Genomic DNA, 22,230 nt, shown 5'->3' with positions numbered 1-22,230 from the left:
AATATTCTTGTTTATCCAGACGAACTAAATATATTCGTAAAATATTTACATTTAGTTTGGGATCAAGTCCACGGAAGGATGGACGAAGGCTATAATAATCATTGTGAATATTTTCACAAATATATTTCTTCTGGATAACAAGACTATTACTATGGATATATATTATATATATATATGATCAGAACAACTCTGGAAAACGTGTGATAGGATAGGTCCAGCCACCAAATAGATTGGAAGAGTGGTATTATAGTAAAGGAAGGAACGTAACGAAGGGGAGACAAGCAAAAGCAGTTGAAGAATGAAGAGAAAGGGCAGACCCACTTGGTTTTTATTGAAGCTCCCACGGTTACGGCGTCAGGAGGGTGGCACGTGACGAATTTTATTTGGTAATTTTGCTCGTGCGAAAATATTGCAGTTATATTGAAATTAATTACGAGGATTTATTATTATCATTATTATTATGTTGATATAATTCTAACCATGTTCTAACCAGTGGTATTAGCCAAACGTATACCTCGATTATTATTATTATTATTATTATTATTATTATTATTATTTTTTTTTTTTTTTTTTTTTTTATTTATTTATTTATTTTTTTTTTTGCTCTATCACAGTCCTCCAATTCGACTGGGTGGTATTTATAGTGTGGGTTCCGGGTTGCATCCTGCCTCCTTAGGAGTCCATCACTTTTCTTACTATGTGTGTCGTTTCTAGGATCACACTCTTCTGCATGAGGCCCGGGGCTACTTCAGCCTCTAGTTTTTCTAGATTCCTTTTCAGGGATCTTGGGATCGTGCCTAGTGCTCCTATGATTATGGGTACGATTTCCACTGGCATATCCCATATCCTTCTTATTTCTATTTCAGATCTTGATACTTATCCATTTTTTTCCCGCCCTCTCTTTTTCTTTCTTCAAACTCTGGTGTCCCATGGTATTGCGACATCAATGAGTGATACTTTCTTCTTGACTTTGTCAATCAACGTCACGTCTGGTCTGTGTTGCACGTATCACCCTATCCGTTCTGATACCATAGTCTAGAGGATCTTTGCGTGATCGTTTTCTATCACTCCCTCAGGTTGGTGCTCGTACCACTTATTACTGCAAGGTAGCTGATGTTTCTTGCACAGGCTCCAGTGGAGGGCTTTTGCCACTGAATCATGCCTCTTTTTGTACTGGTTCTCTCCCCTCTGTAGCCATTGCCATGTGTCATCGCTGGCTAGTTCTTTAGTCTGTCTCATGTATTGTCCGTGCATTGGTTTGTTGTGCCAGTCCTACTGTTCTGTCTGTCATTCTCCTGTCTGTATATTTGGGTCTTCGTCTACTTTTATTAGTCCTTCTTTTCCCATGCACTCTTTAGCCACTCGTCTTCACTGTTTTTCAGATATTGCCCCAAGTGCTCTGGTCGCCGTGTTGACGCAGTCCTCTATACTTTAGTAGTCCGTCCTCCTTCCTTTCGTGTTATGTAATAGTCGTCCGTATTTGCTCTTGGGTGTAGTGCTTTGTGTATTGTCATATGTTTCCTGGTTTTCTGATCTATGCTGCGGAGTTCTGCCTTCGTCCATTCCACTATTCCTGCGCTGTATCTGATTACTGGCACTGCCCATGTGTTTATGGCTTTTATCATATTTCCGCCGTTGAGTTTTGACTTTAGTATCGCCTTGAGTCTCTGCATATATTCTATCCTGATCGTGTCCTTCATCTCTTGGTGTTTTATATCCCCTCCTTCCATTATTCCCAGGTATTTGTATCCTGTCTCATCTATGTGTTTGATGTTGCTCCCATCTGTTAGCTTTATCCCTTCAGTTCTCGTTATTTTGCCTTTTTGTATGTTGACTAAGGCGCATTTTTCTATTCCAAACTCCATCCTGATGTCCCCAGATACAATCCTTACAGTCTGGATTAGGGTATCTATTTCCTTGATGCTCTTACCATACAGCTTGATGTCGTCCATGAACATCAGATGGTTGATTCTGTTGCCTCTTTTCTTGAGTTGGTACCCGGCATCCATCTTCTGTAGTACTTTTGTCATGGGAATCATGGCTACTACGAAGAGTAGTGGGGACAGTGAGTCGCCCTGGAAGATCCCTCTCCTGATATTAACCTCTGCTAGTCTTATTCCAGAGCTTGTAAGTATTGTATTCCAGTTGCGCATTGTATTTTTGAGGAAGCTGATGGTGTTTTCCTCTGCCCCATATATTTTCAGGCATTCTATTAGCCATGTGTGTGGTATCATGTCGAAGGCCTTCTTATAGTCTATACATGCCATGCTTAGGTTGGTTTTCCTTCTCCTACTGTTCTTCATTACCATTTTGTTTATCAGGAGCTGGTCTTTTGTGCCCCTACACTTCCTTCTGCAGCCTTTCTGTGGTGGGGGATGGTGTTTTGTCTCCTCTAGGTAATTGTATAGGCCTTTCACTGATGATACCTGTCAGTAACTTCCACATTATTGGTAGGCAGGTGATAGGCCTGTAGTTACTGGCTATATTTCCCTTACTCTTGTCTTTTTGTACTAATGATGTCCTTCCTGTGGTCATCCATTTGGGTGCATGGTGATTTGAGATACAATGCTGGAGTTGTTCTGCTATTCGTGGGTGTAGGGCCTTGAAGTTTTTGAGCCAGTATCCATGGACTTCATCGGGACCTGGGGCTTTCCAGTTTGGCATTTTCTTTAGTTGGTGTCTGACTGTGTCTGTCGTGATCTCTGTGAATCTTTGTTTTATTCTCCCTGTTTCTTCTTCCTTGACTTCCTGGAGCCATGTTGCATGTTTGTTGTGTGATACCGGATTACTCCATATGTTTTCCCAGAGTCTCTTACTTGGTTCGGCTTCATGAATTTCTGGGCGGTTGTCTTCCCCTCTTAGTTGGCTGTATAGTCTTTTCTGGTTGGTTCGGAATAGTTTGTTCTGTTGGTATCCCTTATTCCTGTTCATGTACCGTTGGATCTTATGTGCTTTGGCCTTAAGCCTCTGTTTTACATCTTCTATTGTGTTGTTTAGTCCCCGCTCTTGTACTTTGTATTTCTCGTTGAGTTCCTCCCTTGTTTTCTTGCTTCTTAGCCTTTTTTCCGCCATCTCTTTCAGTTTACTCAAGTCAGATCTCATCACCATGATTTGCTTTTCCAGGCGCCTTTTCCAAGGAGGTTGCGGTTTTGGTTTCTGTTGGGTTGGATTGTGTTGGTTGGTGTTGGTGTTCGAAATCCCCATCAGTTCTGCTACTAATCTTGCTCCTGCATATACCAAGTTATTTTGTTTCTGTGATACTGGTGGTGTGTATTATGCCCATTATTTCATTGACCTCACTTGTTTTCTGCCTTAATTTTCTTGGTGTTGTAGGCTTTCATGGAGGGGATCTTTGTTCTCCTCTGTATCTGGGTCCATCCATTGTCTAATCTTTTCTACTCATTCCGTCCTCTCTGTTACTTCGTCGGTGTTTCTTCGTGTGTCGTTGTTTGATACCTCATCCTCCCTGTCGTCTTCTGTGGCATCGTCTCTCAGTTCGTCTTCGTGTAATTCGTTGTCGTGTGACATTTCCGTTTCCAGTTCTTCTCTTTCTGTTGGGGAGAGCCAGTTCTTTTTCTTTATGTTCCTTACTTGGTCTGCCAGCCTATGCTCTGTTTGGGGGGTGTTATTTCTCTCATTCCAGATGTTGACCAATCTTCTTCTATATCCTCTCTCCGTCGGGTTGCTTCTGATGTAGCATCTCCATATTCCTTATTTTCTTCTCTTGTCCATTTCTTCCTTTTTGCTTCTGTAGCTCCAATCTCAGGCTGTTGATTACTTTCGTTGTGGTGATCAGTTGCTGGATGACGACCTCCAAGTACCTGACCGTCTTCCCCTTCAATTGGGTTGAATACCTGGTTGCCGGACGAAGCTCCTCTGTTGCCAGAGGTTCCATTTACGTCGTTGTCATTTATTCCTTCATTTCTTTCCATCATTGCTGAGGTTTTTGTCTATTTAACCCATAGCTGGACCCTACCCCATCAGGGATAGGTACTCATTTACAGCTGAGTAGACTGAGGAAATTATGGTAAAGATCCTTTCCCAAGGAATCAACGCGAGGAGAGCGGTCACCCATCCAACGACTGACCAGCCCCAATGTTGCTTAACTTGACTTAAGTCCATTGAGGACCTAACCCTCTCCTCCTCGGCGCCACATTATTATTATAATTAATAATAATAATAATAATAATAATAATAATAATATATTATTATTATTATTATTATTATTATTATTATTATTATTATTATTATTTTTTATTCATTACTGAATTTTACTGTTATTATTCACGTATCATGGACAATGCGGATATCAAGCCACGAAGTCCTCATCATTTCTCGATTCTTACTATATTTGTAATCAGTGATTTTCAATTATTGTCTCATAGATTACCCGATGACAGATAAATGAAAGCTACTCTTGAATTCTCCCTCTTCCTACCCCCATTAAATGTTTCTTCTTCTTCTTCTTCTTCTTCTTCTTCTTCTTATTATTATTATTATTAGTTATTATTATTATTATTATTATTATTATTATTATTATTATTATTATTATTTGCAGGGAGCAGACCTTCTTTGATACATGTTTGTTGAAAATAATGAAAGTTGTCAACGAATTAATCTTATACAGGGGCTTTTCAGTCCTTCTGATAAGTCGTTTTTCTGACTCAGCTAGGTTGTTGAGTGGAATTCCAATATTCATCTTTGTAATAATTTGGCTATTTGTCTAAAATATTTTATCAAAAAATATTTCATTATGATATATTTTAGCTGAGTCAGAAAAACGAATTATCAGAGGAATTGAAAAGAGCCTGTATAAGATTAATTCACTGAAAATGCCGTTATTTTCAACAAATTTTTATTATTATTATTATTATTATTATTATTATTATTATTATTATTATTATTATAGACTGAGTAATGTTAACTTCACCCGCAATACCTGACCCTATCTTTTCTCAGTATTATTATACGAAAGTTACTTTTTATTTTTTTTATTACGTTATTACGTGAGATCCTGCCGGCAACTGGAAGAAGCCAAAAAATAGGAGGTGCTCCAAAAGGCTCCAAAAGGCTCCCAGAGGCTCCAAAAGGCTTCAAAGGCTCCCAAAGCCCCCAGAAAGCTTCAAAAGGCTCCAAAAAGGCTTTCAAAGACTCTAAAAGGTTCCAAAAGGCTTCAAAGACTCCCAAAGGTTCCAAAAGGCTCCCAAAGGCTCCTAAAGGCTTCAAAGGCTCCAAAAGGCTTCAAAGTCTCCCAAAGGTTCCAAAAGGCTCCAAAAGGCTTCAAAAGCTCCAAAAGACTCCAAATGGCTCCCAAAAAGCTCCACAAGGCTTCAAATGCTCCAAAAGTCTTCATAAGGCTCCAAAGGCTCCAAAAGAGACACCCGGTTAGCGAATTTCCCCACGTCCCTCCCCTCTCCCCCCTCTTCTGAATTGTTCGTCTCGACGCTGTACGTCACGATAGCACGATAGTGTAATGGCACGTTATCATTCTGTCGGAGGGAGGAGGAGGAGGGGGAGAAGACAATGGGACTGGGGGGATGGGGGAGGAAAAGAACCATGGGGGTGGAGGGAGGGGGGGTGGGGGGCGGGGGCGTCTTACCCGGCGGTATACGTGAGGGTCGCTTGCAAGAGTTAAAAAAAAAAAAAAAAAAAAAAAAAACTAATTCGTCATTTGGGACTTTTTTATTCCCACAGTGGGATAAATGGGTAGGGGAGTGTTGGAGGGGTTGGGGGTGGGGGAATGGGCTCAAGATCGCTTGTTTCATTGGTTATTCCCTGTCTCAATGTGACTCATTGCGTCTCGCACCTATCTCCTAAGGGAAGAACTTGATACTTTACATATTCATATGAGTTACAGACTAACCCAGAATGCAACACAATGCAGCTGGCCTCTGCTCGCTAAGACATGACGATTGTGGGCCTCAATATAACGCCTTTTAGCTCCGCCCCCACTCTTTTGTCCGGGTCTTGGGCGATCATTGGCCTACGAACTCTTAATGGGGTTTTTCATTAGTATATTTTTAAAATTATTTTTTTTATTGATATTTAAATTTTGTATATTTTATTATTTGTTTGTGTTGATTTTGCCCCATTCAAGGTTGAATCTTACATTATTATTATTATTATTACTATTATGTGGCGCTGTGGCACAGTGGGTTAGGTCGTCAGTGGACTGGTTAAGCAACATTGGGGCTGGTCAGTCGTTGGATGGGTGACCGCTCTCCTTAGCGTTGATTCCTTGGGAAAGGATCTTTACCATAATTTCCTCCGTCTACTCAGCTGTAGATGAGTACCTATTATTATTATTAAAGAGAATGGCAGAATTAAGCGAGTTGATTCTGCCATTCTCTTTAACAGTATTTGCCTAAAAGAGGGTCTTTTACCAAAATATTATTATTATTATTATTATTATTATTATTTTTTTTTTTTTTTTTTTGCTCTATCACAGTCCTCCAATTCGACTGGGTGGTATTTATAGTGTGGGGTTCCGGGTTGCATCCTGCCTCCTTAGGAGTCCATCACTCTTCTTACTATGTGTGCCGTTTCTAGGATCACACTCTTCTGCATGAGTCCTGGAGCTACTTCAGCCTCTAGTTTTTCTAGATTCCTTTTCAGGGATCTTGGGATCGTGCCTAGTGCTCCTATGATTATGGGTACGATTTCCACTGGCATATCCCATATCCTTCTTATTTCTATTTTCAGATCTTGATACTTATCCAATTTTTCCCTCTCTTTCTCTTCAACTCTGGTGTCCCATGGTATTGCGACATCAATGAGTGATACTTTCTTCTTGACCTTGTCAATCAACGTCACGTCTGGTCTGTTTGCACGTATCACCCTATCCGTTCTGATACCATAGTCCCAGGGGATCTTTGCCAGATCGTTTTCTATCACTCCTTCAGGTTGGTGCTCGTACCACTTATTACTGCAAGGTAGCTGATGTTTCTTGCACAGGCTCCAGTGGAGGGCTTTTGCACTGAATCATGCCTCTTTTTGTACTGGTTCTGTGCAAGTGCCGGGCATTCACTTGCTATGTGGTTTATGGTTTCACTTTTCGTATTGCACTTCCTACATATGGGAGAGATGTTATTTCCGTCTATCGTACTTTGAACATATCTGGTTCTTAGGGCCTGATCTTGTGCCGCTGTTATCATTCCTTCAGTTTCCTTCTTTAGCTCTCCCCTCTGTAGCCATTGCCAATTGTCATCGCTGGCTAGTTCTTTAGTCTGTCTCATGTATTGTCCGTGCATTGGTTTGTTGTGCCAGTCCTCTGTTCTTTCTGTCTTTCTCCTGTCTCTGTATATTTCTGGGTCTTCGTCTGCTTTTATTAGTCCTTCTTCCCATGCACTCTTTAGCCACTCGTCTTCACTGGTTTTCAGATATTGCCCCAGTGCTCTGTTTTCGATGTTGACGCAGTCCTCTATACTTAGTAGTCCTCTCCCTCCTTCCTTTCGTGTTATGTATAGTCTGTCCGTATTTGCTCTTGGGTGTAGTGCTTTGTGTAATGTCATATGTTTCCTGGTTTTCTGATCTATGCTGCGGAGTTCTGCCTTTGTCCATTCCACTATTCCTGCGCTGTATCTGATTACTGGCACTGCCCATGTGTTTATGGCTTTTATCATATTTCCGGCGTTGAGTTTTGACTTGAGTATCGCCTTGAGTCTCTGCATATATTCTTTCCTGATCGTGTCCTTCATCTCTTGGTGTTTTATATCTCCTCCTTCCATTATTACCAGGTATTTGTATCCTGTCTCATCTATGTGTTTGATGTTGCTCCCATCTAGTAGCTTTATCCCTTCAGTTCTCGTTACTTTGCCTTTTTGTATGTTGACTAAGGCGCATTTTTCTATTCCAAACTCCATCCTGATGTCCCCAGATACAATCCTTACAGTCTGGATTAGGGTATCTATTTCCTTGATGCTCTTACCATACAGCTTGATGTCGTCCATGAACATTATTATTATTATTATTATTATTATTATTATTATTATTATTATTATCGGAGAACCAAGAACTTTCACGTTAATGAATAAATAAATAAATAGACACTACTGATGGCTGCATTGGTCGCCATTATAATTTTTTCCCACTATTTCTCCATCAGAAGCTTATTACTTATACCAGTCTTTTTATAAATCTGTGTTTGACTCTATAATCGTTCGAAATAACATCTTGAAAAAGACAGCAACATAATTGACTAACTTTTCTGTCCAATGACCAAATCTCGTCAGCATGGCATGAATCCATAAATTTACTTGAAAGAAATAGTTTTTCTTTTGCTAGAGTAAGACTGTTATTAAAGAACGTGAGTATAACTTCATCAGACGCCGTGATTCAGCAAGAAATAAAAAGTAAAAAAAAAAAATAGTGGAAAGGTATAATATATCTTTTACCGAATTTGACGTCAGGTGAAAACCGTCTGGACAGGAAGTGTCTTAAGGTGTGTCCGCTGGGTTACCTACACTACAGTGTAAGTAATTACAGTGTAATTGTTAATAGCGTTTTCATCCAGAACATTTGCAAGTTGAGCTGGTTTTAAGATAAAAATATTTTCTTTCGACTTCCCCTGCACTATTTGAAATGCTGAAGATTAAAATCTTTAGAAAGATCTTGGTATAACGTCGTGTGTTCTTGGTACCACATATATGGGAATCTCGCCCACATTTATTCATATCCAGATAAAAGGTTATCGTGTGGACATCAACCTCCTAACATGTCACATACAACGTCTGAATCTTATCTCATACATACATATATATATATATATATATATATATATATATATATATTTAGAGAGAGAGAGAGAGAGAGAGAGAGAGAGAGAGAGAGAGAGAGAGAGGGTGCCGTTTGGACGTCGATCTAAATCACAAGGGTTCGTCCACAATACAGTAAAAAAAAAATGTCACGATGTCTGAAACTTATCTTATACATATCAGGTTGAGAACAAGTCGGCGAATTGTTGTTCACTTGTTTTCAACTTATCTGTGGAGGACGACCCATTTGGCGAATGCTGGTTAGTCGTATGAGCCAGTGGTTAAGACTACTTACAAGTCGTTGACTTGTTTTCAACCCGTTTGTGATTTGTTTGAGATGAGATGCCGACGTTTTTCTATGACATATTTTGCAGCTGTTTGAACGCTCTATGATACATTCTGGCTAGAGTTAAGTTGAGTTGAATATAGAATATATGAGGTCATTCAGCGCTGAAATGGAAATTGACAGTAAGAGCTTTGAAAGGTGTAACAGGAGGAAAACCTCAAGCCAGTTGCACTGTGAATCAAGTGTTAGGAGAGGGTGGAAAGTGAGATGGAAGAAAGAGCATATGAAAGGAGGTACAGTAAAAGGAACGAAAGTGCTTGCAGCTATAGAAGCCGAAGGCACGCTGCAAGAACCTTAAGTAATGCCTACAGTGCAATCGCATGAGGTCCACCGACGGCACTAACTTCCTACGGGGATTCTGATTAGATTTATCGCAGCGAAAAGTACCTTCGCCAGCGTTGGTCTCTGTAGGAGCTAATTAGTATTCATTTCGAGATTTATTCGATCGCTTGTTGTAGTCAGCTCTGTGTCTGTGGAGAAGGCCATTCAAATTCCCACAGATACTTTGTGGGCAATTGTGAAGTCAAGCGTCACTTGGACTTTCTTTTCTTGCGTGATATTCTTCTTATAAAATATACAAGTCTCTACTTGTTTATGTTTTCTATATGTTTTAAAACTTTACTTATGCATCTCTCGTGTTTTTTTTGTTTGTTTGTCAAGTTTCTTAGTTCATCTGTTCCGGCATTCTTCCCGATACCATAGCAATTCAAAAAGATTGTTTTTATATGATTGAAAGCATTTCGTGCATTGATAAATAGTAAGTAGGAAATGCGAAAATAAAAAAAAATTAAAAATGGGACCTGGGTGAGAAAACGTACAGGAATATAGATAAGAGCACAAAACAGATTATATACAAGTATGTATCAAACATACTGTAGTGTGTGTACTCTATAGTATCTTAGGTATATATATATATATATATATATATATATATATCTATATATATATATATATATGTGTGTGTGTGTGTGTGTGTGTGTGTGTGCGTGTGTGTGTGTGCGCGTGTGTGTGTGTGTGTGTGTGTGTGTTTGTGTGCGTGTCTGTGTGCGCATATAAAACTTGTGATTTTAGGAAAAGAAATTCAGATCGTAAAAGCTTTCAAGGTATGTGAAACCGATTTTCTCCATCTGACTCGCGAAGTGGGAAGAGTAAGGGAGAGAAAAGAGAAACACTAAAAGAGAGAAAGAAAAAAAGAAAGAAGAAGGAAAGAAGAAGAAATTTAGAAGTGGGATACACCAAGGGGAGTATTGTCGCCATTGTTGTTTTGACCTCAGGGCTCCTGGGAGAACTTCAGAGTGAAAGGGAAATGGGCCCCCAGGGGAAATCTTTTTCAAATGTATACAAGGGTTGTAAACATTGGTAAACATTGGTCATGGCATCCTTTCGCTCATTAGAGAATAGAAAAGTAGCCTCAGGTGTGTCTGTTTGCTGTTGGCTTTTCCGTGTATGAAAGTAAAGGTGCTCGCGTGGAATTATGCAAGAACTTGTTTATTTATTCGTCTCTATTTATTGATTTGTGTATTGATTGCCTCATCTTTGTTTATTTTAGTATATTGTTTATTTACTCTGGTATGAAAGTTAAAGGTTTTGCTCGGCGTGGAATTATGCCAAGAACTTTGTTTATTTATTCGTCTTTATTTATTGATTTGTGTATTGATTGCTCATCTTTGTTTATTTTTATGTATATTTGTTTATTTATCTGTGTATGGAAGTAAAGGTGCTCGCGTGGAATTATGCAAGAACTTGTTTATTTATTCGTCTTTATTTATTGATTTGTGTATTGATTACTCATCTTTGTTTATTTATATGTATATTTGTTTATTTATCTGTGTATGGAAGTAAAGGTGCTCGCGTGGAATTATTTAAGAACTTATTTATTTATTCGTCTCTATTTATTGATTTGTATATTATTCACTCATCTTCATTTATTCATATGTATATTTGTTTATTTATCTTTTTATTCATTTAGTTATTTATATTATATGAAAGAGAATCGTTATTATTTTCATTCTGTGTTAAAGTAACTTAGGATTTTTACTCTTTTATTTACTTAATTATTATATGTAAAGAGAATAATCAGTTTGTTATTGAAAAATTAATTCAAGATTTCTTTTTATGAAACATTTATTAAACTGACTCGCAATCATCTCTAAAAGAACTCTGCAATTAACTAACCATTGATTTTTTTTTCATTTATTCATTTTAATTATTTCTAATTGCGGAGTTTCCTTCACTACCGTCACCTTTAACATTACTCTTTATAAGTTGTGATTTCTTTTAGATTTTATCGCTATGACAAGTCTCTTGGGTCATTACGACGCCTTTTTGGTGAATAATGTACGTTGCAATGCAATAATTTGATGTACACTGCTCCAAGAGAACCCGTCGTCATTGAATTCTCTTCTCAGTTTAATCCCTAGTCGGGGTCGCTGTTTTTAATGAGCATTGTTGAATTTGAACGTTAAGTGTGACTAATCCAGTCGTGAAGGTATAATTAAGGTACAATATGAGAACTAATGGGTCTCTCTCTCTCTCTCTCTCTCTCTCTCTCTCTCTCTCTCTCATTTCATTTTATAGTTTTACTACCATGCTTGCTTTTTTCTTTCATACCACCATTTTACTTTTGGTTTCTTGAACGTATCTCTCTCTCTCTCTCCCGTTTCATTTTGTGGTTTTACTGTCTTACTTTCTTTCCTTCTTTCCTATCACCATTCCATTTTGGGTCTCTCTCTCTCTCTCTCTCTCTCTCTCTCTCTCTCTCTCTGTCATTTTCGTCTTTTCTCTCTAATTTCACCATGGTACTGTCCTTCTTTCTTTCTTTCCTATCACCACCATTTCATTTTGGGTCTCTCTCTCTCTCTCTCTCTCTCTCTCGTTTTATTTTGTGGTTTTACTGTCCTTCTTTCTTTCTTTCTTATCACCACCATTTTATTTTGGGTCTCTCTCTCTCTCTCTCTCTCTCTCTCTCTCTCTCTCTCTCGTTTCATTTTGTGGTATTACTGTCCTTTCTTTCTTTCTTTTCACCACCATTTTATTTTGGGTCTCTCTCTCTCTCTCTCTCTCTCTCTCTCTCTCTCTCTCTCTCTCTCTCTCTCTCTCAGATTAAAAAAAAGAAAGAAAAACAACCACATTCACACACACAAAACGAAGATAACATATTAACTTCGACGAAGATGTCTGAACAAGTTCACTTCTGCAGCTTTTCCGAAAATACGTATGATTAGAAGAACCACAGTGGCTCATGTCAGGTTAAAAAAAAAACACTCATTAAACCCTCGTTTCTCCCGGTTGCAAAATTATACATCTGGATAAAATAGCAACAATGGCAAGTAGCTACCTCCCTACGTAGCTCGCATGACCAGACGGCGCTTGCGCAGTCGTTCATTTCCGTTAGATCACGCCCTTTCGTAATGCCGGGTTAGTCGTCGTTGCAGGTTGACCTGGGGCGTGACGAATGACCAGATGACGAATGCGATACACGTCGCAGACGAGTTATTATTTATTAACAAGTAGCGATGTTGGGGTTCAGCTTTTTGATGCCTTGAAGAATGCCCTACTGGGAAGGTCTTGCTTTAGGTTATTAATATAATTTATTTTGTTGGTACTTGTGTTTTTATTATTATTATTAATATTATTATTATTATTATTATTATTATTATTATTATTATTATTATTATTATTATTATTATTATTATTATTATTATTATTATTGGAGGAGAGATGAAAAATTTATTGGGCATTAAATGGAGGAGGGTTGTGTCATAAAGGAATTTTCCTTCAATTTTGGGAATATATTATATATATATTATATATATATAATATATATATATATATATATATGTATGAATAACTTGATCACGAAGTATATAAAACGTGATGCTATGTATAAATAAAGTTTTTTGCCACGAAGGAAAAAATGAAAAAGCGAGATAGCCAAGTACTTTCGGTCCTGTTCGGACCCTTACTGAGGGTCCGAACAGGACCGAAAGTACTTGGCTATTTGGCTATCTCGCTTTTTCATTTTTTCCTTCGTGGCAAAAAAGCTTTATATATATATATATATATATATATATATATATATATGATATATATATATATATATATATATATGTGTGTGTGTGTGTGTGTGTGTGTGTGTGTGTGTGTGTGTGTGTATATGTATTTATGTTTATATATAGTATGTTTATATATATATATATAATATATATATATATATATATATATATATATATTAATTATTGCTTTTGCATCTCTCTCTCTCTCTCTCTCTCTCTCTCTCTCTCTCTCTCTCTCTCTCTCTCGTCTAAGATGTCTGAAAGCAGTAATGTTGAAACTGTTATACTAGTAGTTGTTGACAGTACACACACACACACACACACACACACACACACATATATATATATATATTATATATATATATATATATATATATATATATAGTATATATACATATATAACGAATCTAAAATTTAAAAAACCTTCAACAATATGTATATTTTATCATAACCAAGATATTACTAAGTTAATCTCAAGAGAAAACATTTTAATGTCGTAAAAACTCTTAATGGCAAAAAAATCAACCACCACTGAGAACCTGGGGGAAATGACAGTTGCCTATTTATAGCCAGACACAATAATTAAGGAGAAAGTTTGACAGAACTAAAAATCACGGGGCGGAATTACACGCTTCGTAACGTAATAGCGACGTTGAGGCTAATTTGATTCGACGGAATAACGTGATTTTTCTCTTAACCAGTTTTATCAACAAGGCTCGGGTGGTGGTTATGTTTTTTTTACAAAAATTTCCCGGTTGCATTTCCTTCCCGGAGATGGGGGACTGATTTCGCTCTAACCTGAACTCGACGGAAACGTGTACGGTACAGACGAATTCACCTCGAATTTTCTCTTTGACGGTGGAGCGGATGAGGTCAATACTATGCTATTTACAATGTTAAGTTTTGGTCAAAGTGCGAGTATCCCCTTTTTGCCTATATACAGGGTGTCCATAAAGTCCCAGTACCATTACAATTATTTACTGATTGTAATGGTACTTGGACTTTATGGACATCCTGTATAATTCCTCTTTAAGAGGTATTTCAGACTGCATGTATAAAAGAAAAAGTTAAGTATATCTTAGTTCTACCAGACCACTGAGCTGATTAACAGCTCTCCTAGAGGGCTGGCCTGAAGGATTAGATATATCTTTACGTGGCTATAGTAGATTCACATCACCCGTGCATCTGATGTCTAGGCCAGTTCCTCACGACGCTCCTGATTGCCTGTTGATTAAGCCAATCACAGGGCTGGAAACTCTGATCTCAAGAGAGTTCACATAGGCAGGATGTATGTTCCACTTCTTCTGAGGGATACTTTTGAAAGACGTATCCCTCAGGAGAGGTGGAACATACATTTTGCCTGTGTGAACTCTCGATAGAGACTAAGAGTTTCCAGCGCTGTGATTGGCTTAATCAACAGCCAATCAGGAGCGTCGTAAGGAACTGGCCTAGACATCAGATGCACGGGTGATGTGAATCTACTATAGGAACCAACTGGTTACCTAGCAACTGGACCTACAGCTTATTGTGGGATCCGAACCACATCGAGAAATGAATTTCCATCACCAGAAATTAATTCCCCTGATTTGGCGAGAAGCTTTATAGTTGCATGTGCAAAGCTTGTGCCATGACCATTTGCAAAATAGAGATATTTTGTTTTTTAAACATCTAAAAAACTCTGTGCACTTGTTCATTAATTTAAATTAGTAATTGCATTGCTATTAAGTAACTGATTTAAGGAATAAACGTTAATTTGAAATAGTAATGGCACTTATATTAAGTAACGGATTTAAGGAATAAACGTTAATTTGAAATAGTAATGGTACTTATATTAAGTAACTGATTTAAGGAATAAGCGAAGTTTGGAATGATCAGTTTGGCTTCGCTTGAACTCGCGTTTTATCTTCTTCCAAACCTCTGCTGATTTTCGCTGATTCAGCAAAATTCGTGGAGTCTGATAGTGACGTATATTCGCATTTGTTCTTTAAAAAAAAAATTAATGCTATCATAATTTAAAACGATGACTGTATCGATTTTATTGTATCTAATAAATGCTAAAGTTTGACTTTTTTTTTTCTTTTGTAAGAGAAATAAGTCTGTGGTTGGTACTGCCTGTCATACCTATACTTTTATCTGTTTCTTTACTGTTTCTTTGTTCGTCTCGTCCTCCCTTGCTATTATTATTATTTATTTATTTCTAGATATTATATATATATATATATATATATATATATATATATATATATATATATGTATATGTATATGTATGTGTAAGTCTCATCATCACACGAGTCACTAAATTCGTGAAAGAATCATAATTTTATATAGTTTAAAAATATATATATAAACAGCGAGAGCCTCCGAGATCTTGCTCAATTTTCCTTGTCAGTCTCTTACATTAATGTTTATGTTTATTATTATTATTATTATTATTATTATTATTATTATTATTATTATTATTATTATATTGGAGAAACAAGTCCACAGTTATGTAAATGTAATTCTGAATTTAAATATATGCACATTTGCATAACTGTGGATTTGTTTCGCCACTTTGAATACTCATGCTATTATTATTATTATTATTATTATTATTATTATTATTATTATTATTATTATTATTATTATTATTATTATTATTATTATTATATGTGCTTGACCCCCTTTTGAGGTTTAGAGAAATCTGAACTCTCAGAGATTGGAGGATGAAGTTTCACCAAGCTTCCTTTCTCTCACCAACAGATCACAACAGCGCGTGGGAGGCTGCCCTTATCCGAGCTACCTGTCTCATAACGGTTCCGGGCAAGAGGGCGGCGGGCGTCGTGGTTTCTTCCTCGAAAAGGCAGCAGTGGTCAGCTTGTTTTCATCGCGAGGTAAACGGAGAACGACGCCTCTGAGACCCACTGTGCGCTGTGGAAATTCCCCAAGCGATTGAGAAGATGAGTTTGTGACGCCTCTCCCTGGTGACTAACAAGTGAGGCAGGTGACCTGTAACGACCTCTTCTGTGTCAGAGTCAGCAACAGTCTGTGGAATTTGACCTTACCTAGCTTGAGTCATGGATGACGTTGACATATGACTACTGAGCGGGTGTGATTTGATTTCTCTGTCCATTGTTAGTCTATCTATTTCTTGAGCAGCAAACGAGTAGACACGATGGTTAACCGGTTCGACATGGAGCAAAATGGGGTGTTGGACACCGACAAACTCGTGTTCACGGACAATAGCCCTGGACCAGAAAAGATCGAGGTCGTGATGGGTCGATGTTTCCCACTCCATGGGCCGGGAGGGACCTACGACTTCCTGCCCATCCCAGTAGTGAGGAAGATTGTGTACAAAAATAGCGATGGTGCCACATTCACACAGACCTTTGGTGATCTCATCAAGTCGGAAAATGAAAATTACAAGATACCGACATCCGTGATAGAGAAGCACTTTGATCCCGAGAAAAAGGGTTGTAAGCCTAAGAACACTTTCGTGAAACACGAAGCTTCGGATGGCATGAGAGACGCTGATCCTCTCATCTCTAATAAGACTAACCCCAAGGAAAGTGAGAACAGCAGCAATAAACATCAGAACAAGATATTTTCAGATGCCCAAGTCAAGAATCTTCAACTCCAGGAGCCTGCTCCTGCAGTAAAAATTGGAAGGGATGACCTAGAACATGTAATTGGTCACCATGAAGTAAATGCAGCCTCACCCAAACCTGATATACTGGAAAGAATAAATCAGAGTCATGAAAATAAGGTTTCCATCAAATCAGAGACTCACAATCAAGAAACTCCAAGTTTGAAATGGCAAGAGAACTTACCTAAACCAGTAAATGCCAACCGTGCGCCTATTGACCAAACACAGCAAGAAAACTTATTTTCAAGCAAACCTAAGAGCCATCTCCAGGAAACTGCTAACAGTACAGCAGCACAGAGCAGTCAAGTGGATCAGCATCAGAGTAACGGGACACCTTTACAGATAGATTCTGACACTATCAAAAGGATATCCAGAGCTAACTCTCCACGCTTTAGAGTTAAAAGGGTGGAGAACTCTAAACCACCTGAAATGACAGGACGGGAAGCTTGGGAGGAGACACAAAAGAGGAAAGCACAGTTACGCGAGGAGTTCTTCCGAGTGCCCTATGAGGAATGTAACAGAGAAGCCATTCGTAGTATGGGAGCTCGACACAGATCAGAGCCAAGGCTAAACTCTCTTGCAAAAGAGAGGAAGAAGAGGAATTCTCTCTCGGAGAAAAGGGTCCATTTCAACATGGACGATTCACAGTTAGAAGACATTAGAAAATGGCGGGAAGAGAGGCGCATGCAGGCTACCCCTCAGTGCATCAAAACTGTTGCGAAGATTTATTCCATCGATGCCCCGAGTAACCAAAGGAAAGTTGAGTATATCGACTCATTCACCACGCCAACACCGGAAGTTCCTGTTGCTGTGACGCTCGTGGAAAATGCATCTGTTCGTGCCAAGTACTCTCGACCTACTGATCTTGATAGCTTAAAGGGCAACCCTTCCGACAAGAAAGTTCAGCTTCTTTCACATCTCCTAACATTGCAGGATGCAGCAGTGATTCAAGTTCTCAATTGAAAGGGCACCTTTGAAAAGACCGAGCAGGCAGCAAAAAGTCCCTCTGCAAATGGACGTAGTATTTCATCTCCAAGTACTTCACTTTATGCTACTTTTAGTAAACCACCTGAACGAAAGATCTCACCCCCTGACAGCTATTTCGATTATCACTTAACTCCAGATCAACAGGATGCCAAACCTCCTATGAGGTCCCACCCACAAATTCCACCTAGATCCATATCCTACCCAAAATTAAGTGATCCTCAGTTTGACTCACAGATGAGCCATGATGATTCCTTTCCAGACCAAGTCCAGAGTAACGTCCCTTTGAAATCCCCATGTGACAGCGCATACAATCATAGACTGACCTCGAAATTAGAGGCTCAGAGAGAACCAACAGAAAAGCAAAGGCCCCACCAGCCTTCTGTTGCCCTGCAAACACAAAAGCACCAGCAAACCAATTCTGGAGAGACCCAAGAATGCATTGCCTCAAGTACAGTGGTCAGATCAGAAGATTTATTACGCCCAACCACATCACAAAATCCGTTACCGCTACCACGTGTTAAGTCACTCACCTCGAGAGACGACTTACATCTGCAGGACACTCCATCAGCGAGCTCCCAGAGGGATGAAGGTGCATCAGAGAAATCAAGAGCTTTTGCAAACAGGAGAGCCACATCACTCGACAGAGCGACAATTCGGAAAAGGACAGCTGGTTTACCAATCAACAGTGGCTCTTACTTGAAGAGCCCCGGTTTGATTCTTAGTCATTTGAGAAATCCCATGGCCACTTCACCAACGCACAGTCTTTTGAGTGATAAACCCACCGATTTCAAAACCAGCAATGCCTTTTCACCTTACAGGCCCAATAACACTTCTGTTGTTCAGAGTAAACAGTCAAGTATCTCAAATCCAGAACGAGCGAAGTTTTTCAACATGAATAATGCGGCAACAGCTAATACGAGTGAGCAGCCAAGTTCTGCTAATATTATCAAAAGTTACATATACCCCAAACGCAATTCAGTTACAATTTTACAGAAAGACCCACGCCAAGTTGATGTAGGTGCTATTTCTAAATCCACTGGAAATAATTTTGGTCAAAATGGTCACAGTAAGCATGAAACTCAGCATTTTAAGCCACTGGACAGCAGCAGCAACAACATTCACAATGGTTTTCCAGAAAATAATGGATCTCAATTTAACAAAAGTTCAAAACCGTCTTTCCAAACGTCAACGTCAAAGGCGAATAGCGAAGCCCCCCGTAAAGACTCCAACAAAGAAAACGAACAGAACCCGCCTTCACAGAAAACGGTGCCAAATGGTAAGGGTAACTCTGTCAATATTTTGATGACCAAGGGCGAAAGCTATTCCAAACACCGAATCGTCCTCAACAGCCACACGAAAACGATGACGCCCAGGATGACGGTTAGGAAGATCATCGTCCCGGCATCCTCGGTGTCAGGGACGACGAGGCCAGTCCCTCCTCCAGCATCCACAAGATCAGCTCCATCTCCTACGCCTTCGTGCGCTTCTTCCAACTGCTCCTTCGGGTCGTCAGGTAGCTCTTCCGGTTGCTTTTCCGGGTCTCCGTCGCCGACGCCAACGCCGTCTCCGATTCGAGTCAGGGCGTCGAGAGTGCCAACAGATCTCTAAAGGTAAGAAAATGGAGAATTAGTTGTCAATTTGAATTACTAATTCAAAATATGAAAGTTGTTGATAGGCCTATATAGGTTTTTAGTTAATTCGTTCGTGAGTGGAAAGAAATAACTGTACATTATAAGTCCCATGTACAAACGTACAATATAATAATATAATCAACATTTACCAAACTTACATTTGTAGCTAATATATATTAGCATAGTAAAATTTTGTGGTTCAGGTTCCAAAGCAATAAATTCAGTGAATATTGATTAAAACAACACTTTTTGCTTGTGACTTTTTTTAATAGATCTTTTTAGATTTAATATATGTCCATGATTATAGAAATGTTATGCATTTTAGAATGAATGAGGACTAACCTAAACTTTTAGTTGTACTTTAAAGGTTTCTTATGAAAGTTCGCGTATTTGTATGACTGTGAAACTGCATCACTGTCTGTAGATTTGTAACTAAGATTATAATAGAAAATTGCCAAGCAGTACGTGGCATCTCAAATAAGGGTCTTTGAAAAGGGTCCTATTTAAGATTTAGCTGTTTAGCATAAGAGATGGTACAAGATCAGTGTATTAGATACTTCGTTCGTTTAAGATAAGGTCAATAGAATATTTTATTGCGGAAGAAACCTTATTTTATGATTTCATTTTTTGTGAAAATTTTGTTGCTCTAAATCAAAGGCTGCATTTACATTATATTTGAAATTCACAATCAGCAGACTTGAAGTTGTTTTACACACACACACACACACACACACACACACCAGTGACTATGGGAAAAGCAGACACCTACCTTCAAATAATGATATTTTGCAATGCAAATTTCACTGCATTTATTTCGGAATGAATGACTTTCGGATTTCCTTTATGCATTTCTATTGTTCTTAACCAGCTCTCTCTCTCTCTCTCTCTCTCTCTCTCTCTCTCTCTCTCTCTCTCTCTCTCTCTCTCTCTCTCTCTGTACAATTTATCGTTTTACTATCTTTCATCTCAACATTTTCATAATTTTTATTACATTGACTCTCTCTCTCTCTCTCTCAGGAATGGGAATTTCATACTAAATTCCTGTTACTGCAAAGCTGTATATCAATAACCATTCCCAATACTGTTTATAATATCATACTTCATATTACTCTTCATACCAGTACTCACACAAGCATGAAGAAATGTCAGTTAAGAGTGGCTCAGCAATCTTGGTTTCATATACCATAACACTTGCCTTTATAGCAGCAGTGTACATACATATCATATATATACATATATATATATATATATATATATATATATATATATATATATATACAAATATTCCTGCCTTTGCATACTAGCGCTCAGTGTTTGTCAGCAAACATTCCTTTTACCGAGTGCAAAGGGATATGCTTGTTAAGTTTTTTTCCTCCTTTTTACATCCTAATGTCAGTGGATTTTTTTACATTTTTAAAAATTTCTTCTTTCCTTGTATATTATTCTTGTTGTTCAAGTAAATTCTTATAAACAGTTATTCCCTAAGTCTTGTTTAATATATATATATATATATATATATATATATATATATATATATATATATATATAGGTTAAACAAGACTAGGGAATAATTATTCCCTGAACCGAATTCCTGCCTTACCCAATGCTTTAAGATCCCACAATTATTTGACAAAATACATTCCTGTTCCTTTGCGCGTCTTCGCCTCAGAAGATTCAACTCAAAAAGGTATATATTCACGACTTCACTGGAATGCAATGTTCTCCCTTCATACTTGCGCATACCTCTACATAGAAATGCGTCACGTATGGTATGCCGACATGACTTCGATGCCTAATTAGCTATGGCCCGTAGCTAATCCCATAGGTGTACCACCACCATGAGGGCTCTCGTTGCCGACGAGTCTGATTTCTTTTCCCTTAAATTTAACCGTTATTCTCTCTATCGGAAGCTTTGTTTTGATTGATATGTCAAGAATTAAAAGTTTTGGACGATTTATAATTATTTATCTCCCGATAATTGGTCGTTTTGTGGGCCATAAACGTCTAGAACACGAACCGTAATTAGCAGTTGGCAACCGCATCACCGGCATGTGTACAACAACACCAACACGACACAAAGACTGAGAATGAGAAACTTCAGTTGGTGCCGGGACGCGATACGAGATGTTCCTCCGTCTCTAATTCGTCGAAGGCACGCCACTGACATTTATGACTGAAACGCCCTCTTGGATGTTATTATAGTTTGTTAGTGTGTTCCGGAATATTTATTTGTGAATGATAAACAAGAAAAAGGGAGATCGACCACACATATATGAAGACTTGACATGCCATCTATAATAGGGAACTAGGAAAACGATGCTTTAGGCCTAGGCCTATTGGCGTGTTTTGCCGGAAAAGGTGTGCTTTCGGTAAGTAATAATTTCTCGTGTGAATGGAAGTATAGTCAAGAGAAACTTAGCTAATCACTCGTATTTTTCCTTTGTACGTAACAGTAATGGTCAGCGTATTACCTTTGAGGGAAAGTGATTGATTGCTTAGGCAAGGATGTCATTGCTTCAGTAAAAACATGTATATTGTAGACTTCATTAGATTTCAGAGCGATGCTGATGCTTAATATGCATTCATTCATTACTAGGGATTTAAATTATTCCCAGCATTTATTGTTGATCAAAAATGTTCACAACGATTGAACATTACTTTCTTATTTTTGTTACGGGAAACGTATACTGAGTTTCACATGGCAGTAAAAGCTATTATTCAGTTACTATCCGAGTCTATACGATTGTCCTGACGAATAACGTATATACATATCGTCATTACTGTGACACTTCAAATTTGGTTTAATATATTTTATAGGCGTTTTTATCGATGA

At 38.3% G+C, this 22,230-nt stretch overlaps 1 protein-coding gene across 1 annotated transcript in view; it reads left to right on the top strand.

Annotated features, from left to right (window-relative positions):
• LOC135210808 (uncharacterized) overlaps positions 1–22,230 on the top strand; it is a 168,480-nt gene that overhangs the window by 115,261 nt on the left and 30,989 nt on the right. Inside the window, 1 exon segment of the mRNA XM_064243677.1 lies at positions 15,897–19,376. Coding sequence (XP_064099747.1) covers positions 16,309–19,374 — 3,066 coding nt within the window. The 5' untranslated portion in view covers positions 15,897–16,308 and the 3' untranslated portion in view covers positions 19,375–19,376.

The sequence above is a fragment of the Macrobrachium nipponense genome, chromosome 4 (assembly GCF_015104395.2).
Source record: "Macrobrachium nipponense isolate FS-2020 chromosome 4, ASM1510439v2, whole genome shotgun sequence".
In the NCBI taxonomy this organism is placed as follows: domain Eukaryota; kingdom Metazoa; phylum Arthropoda; class Malacostraca; order Decapoda; family Palaemonidae; genus Macrobrachium; species Macrobrachium nipponense.
This window is presented reverse-complemented; position numbering and strand designations above follow the sequence as displayed.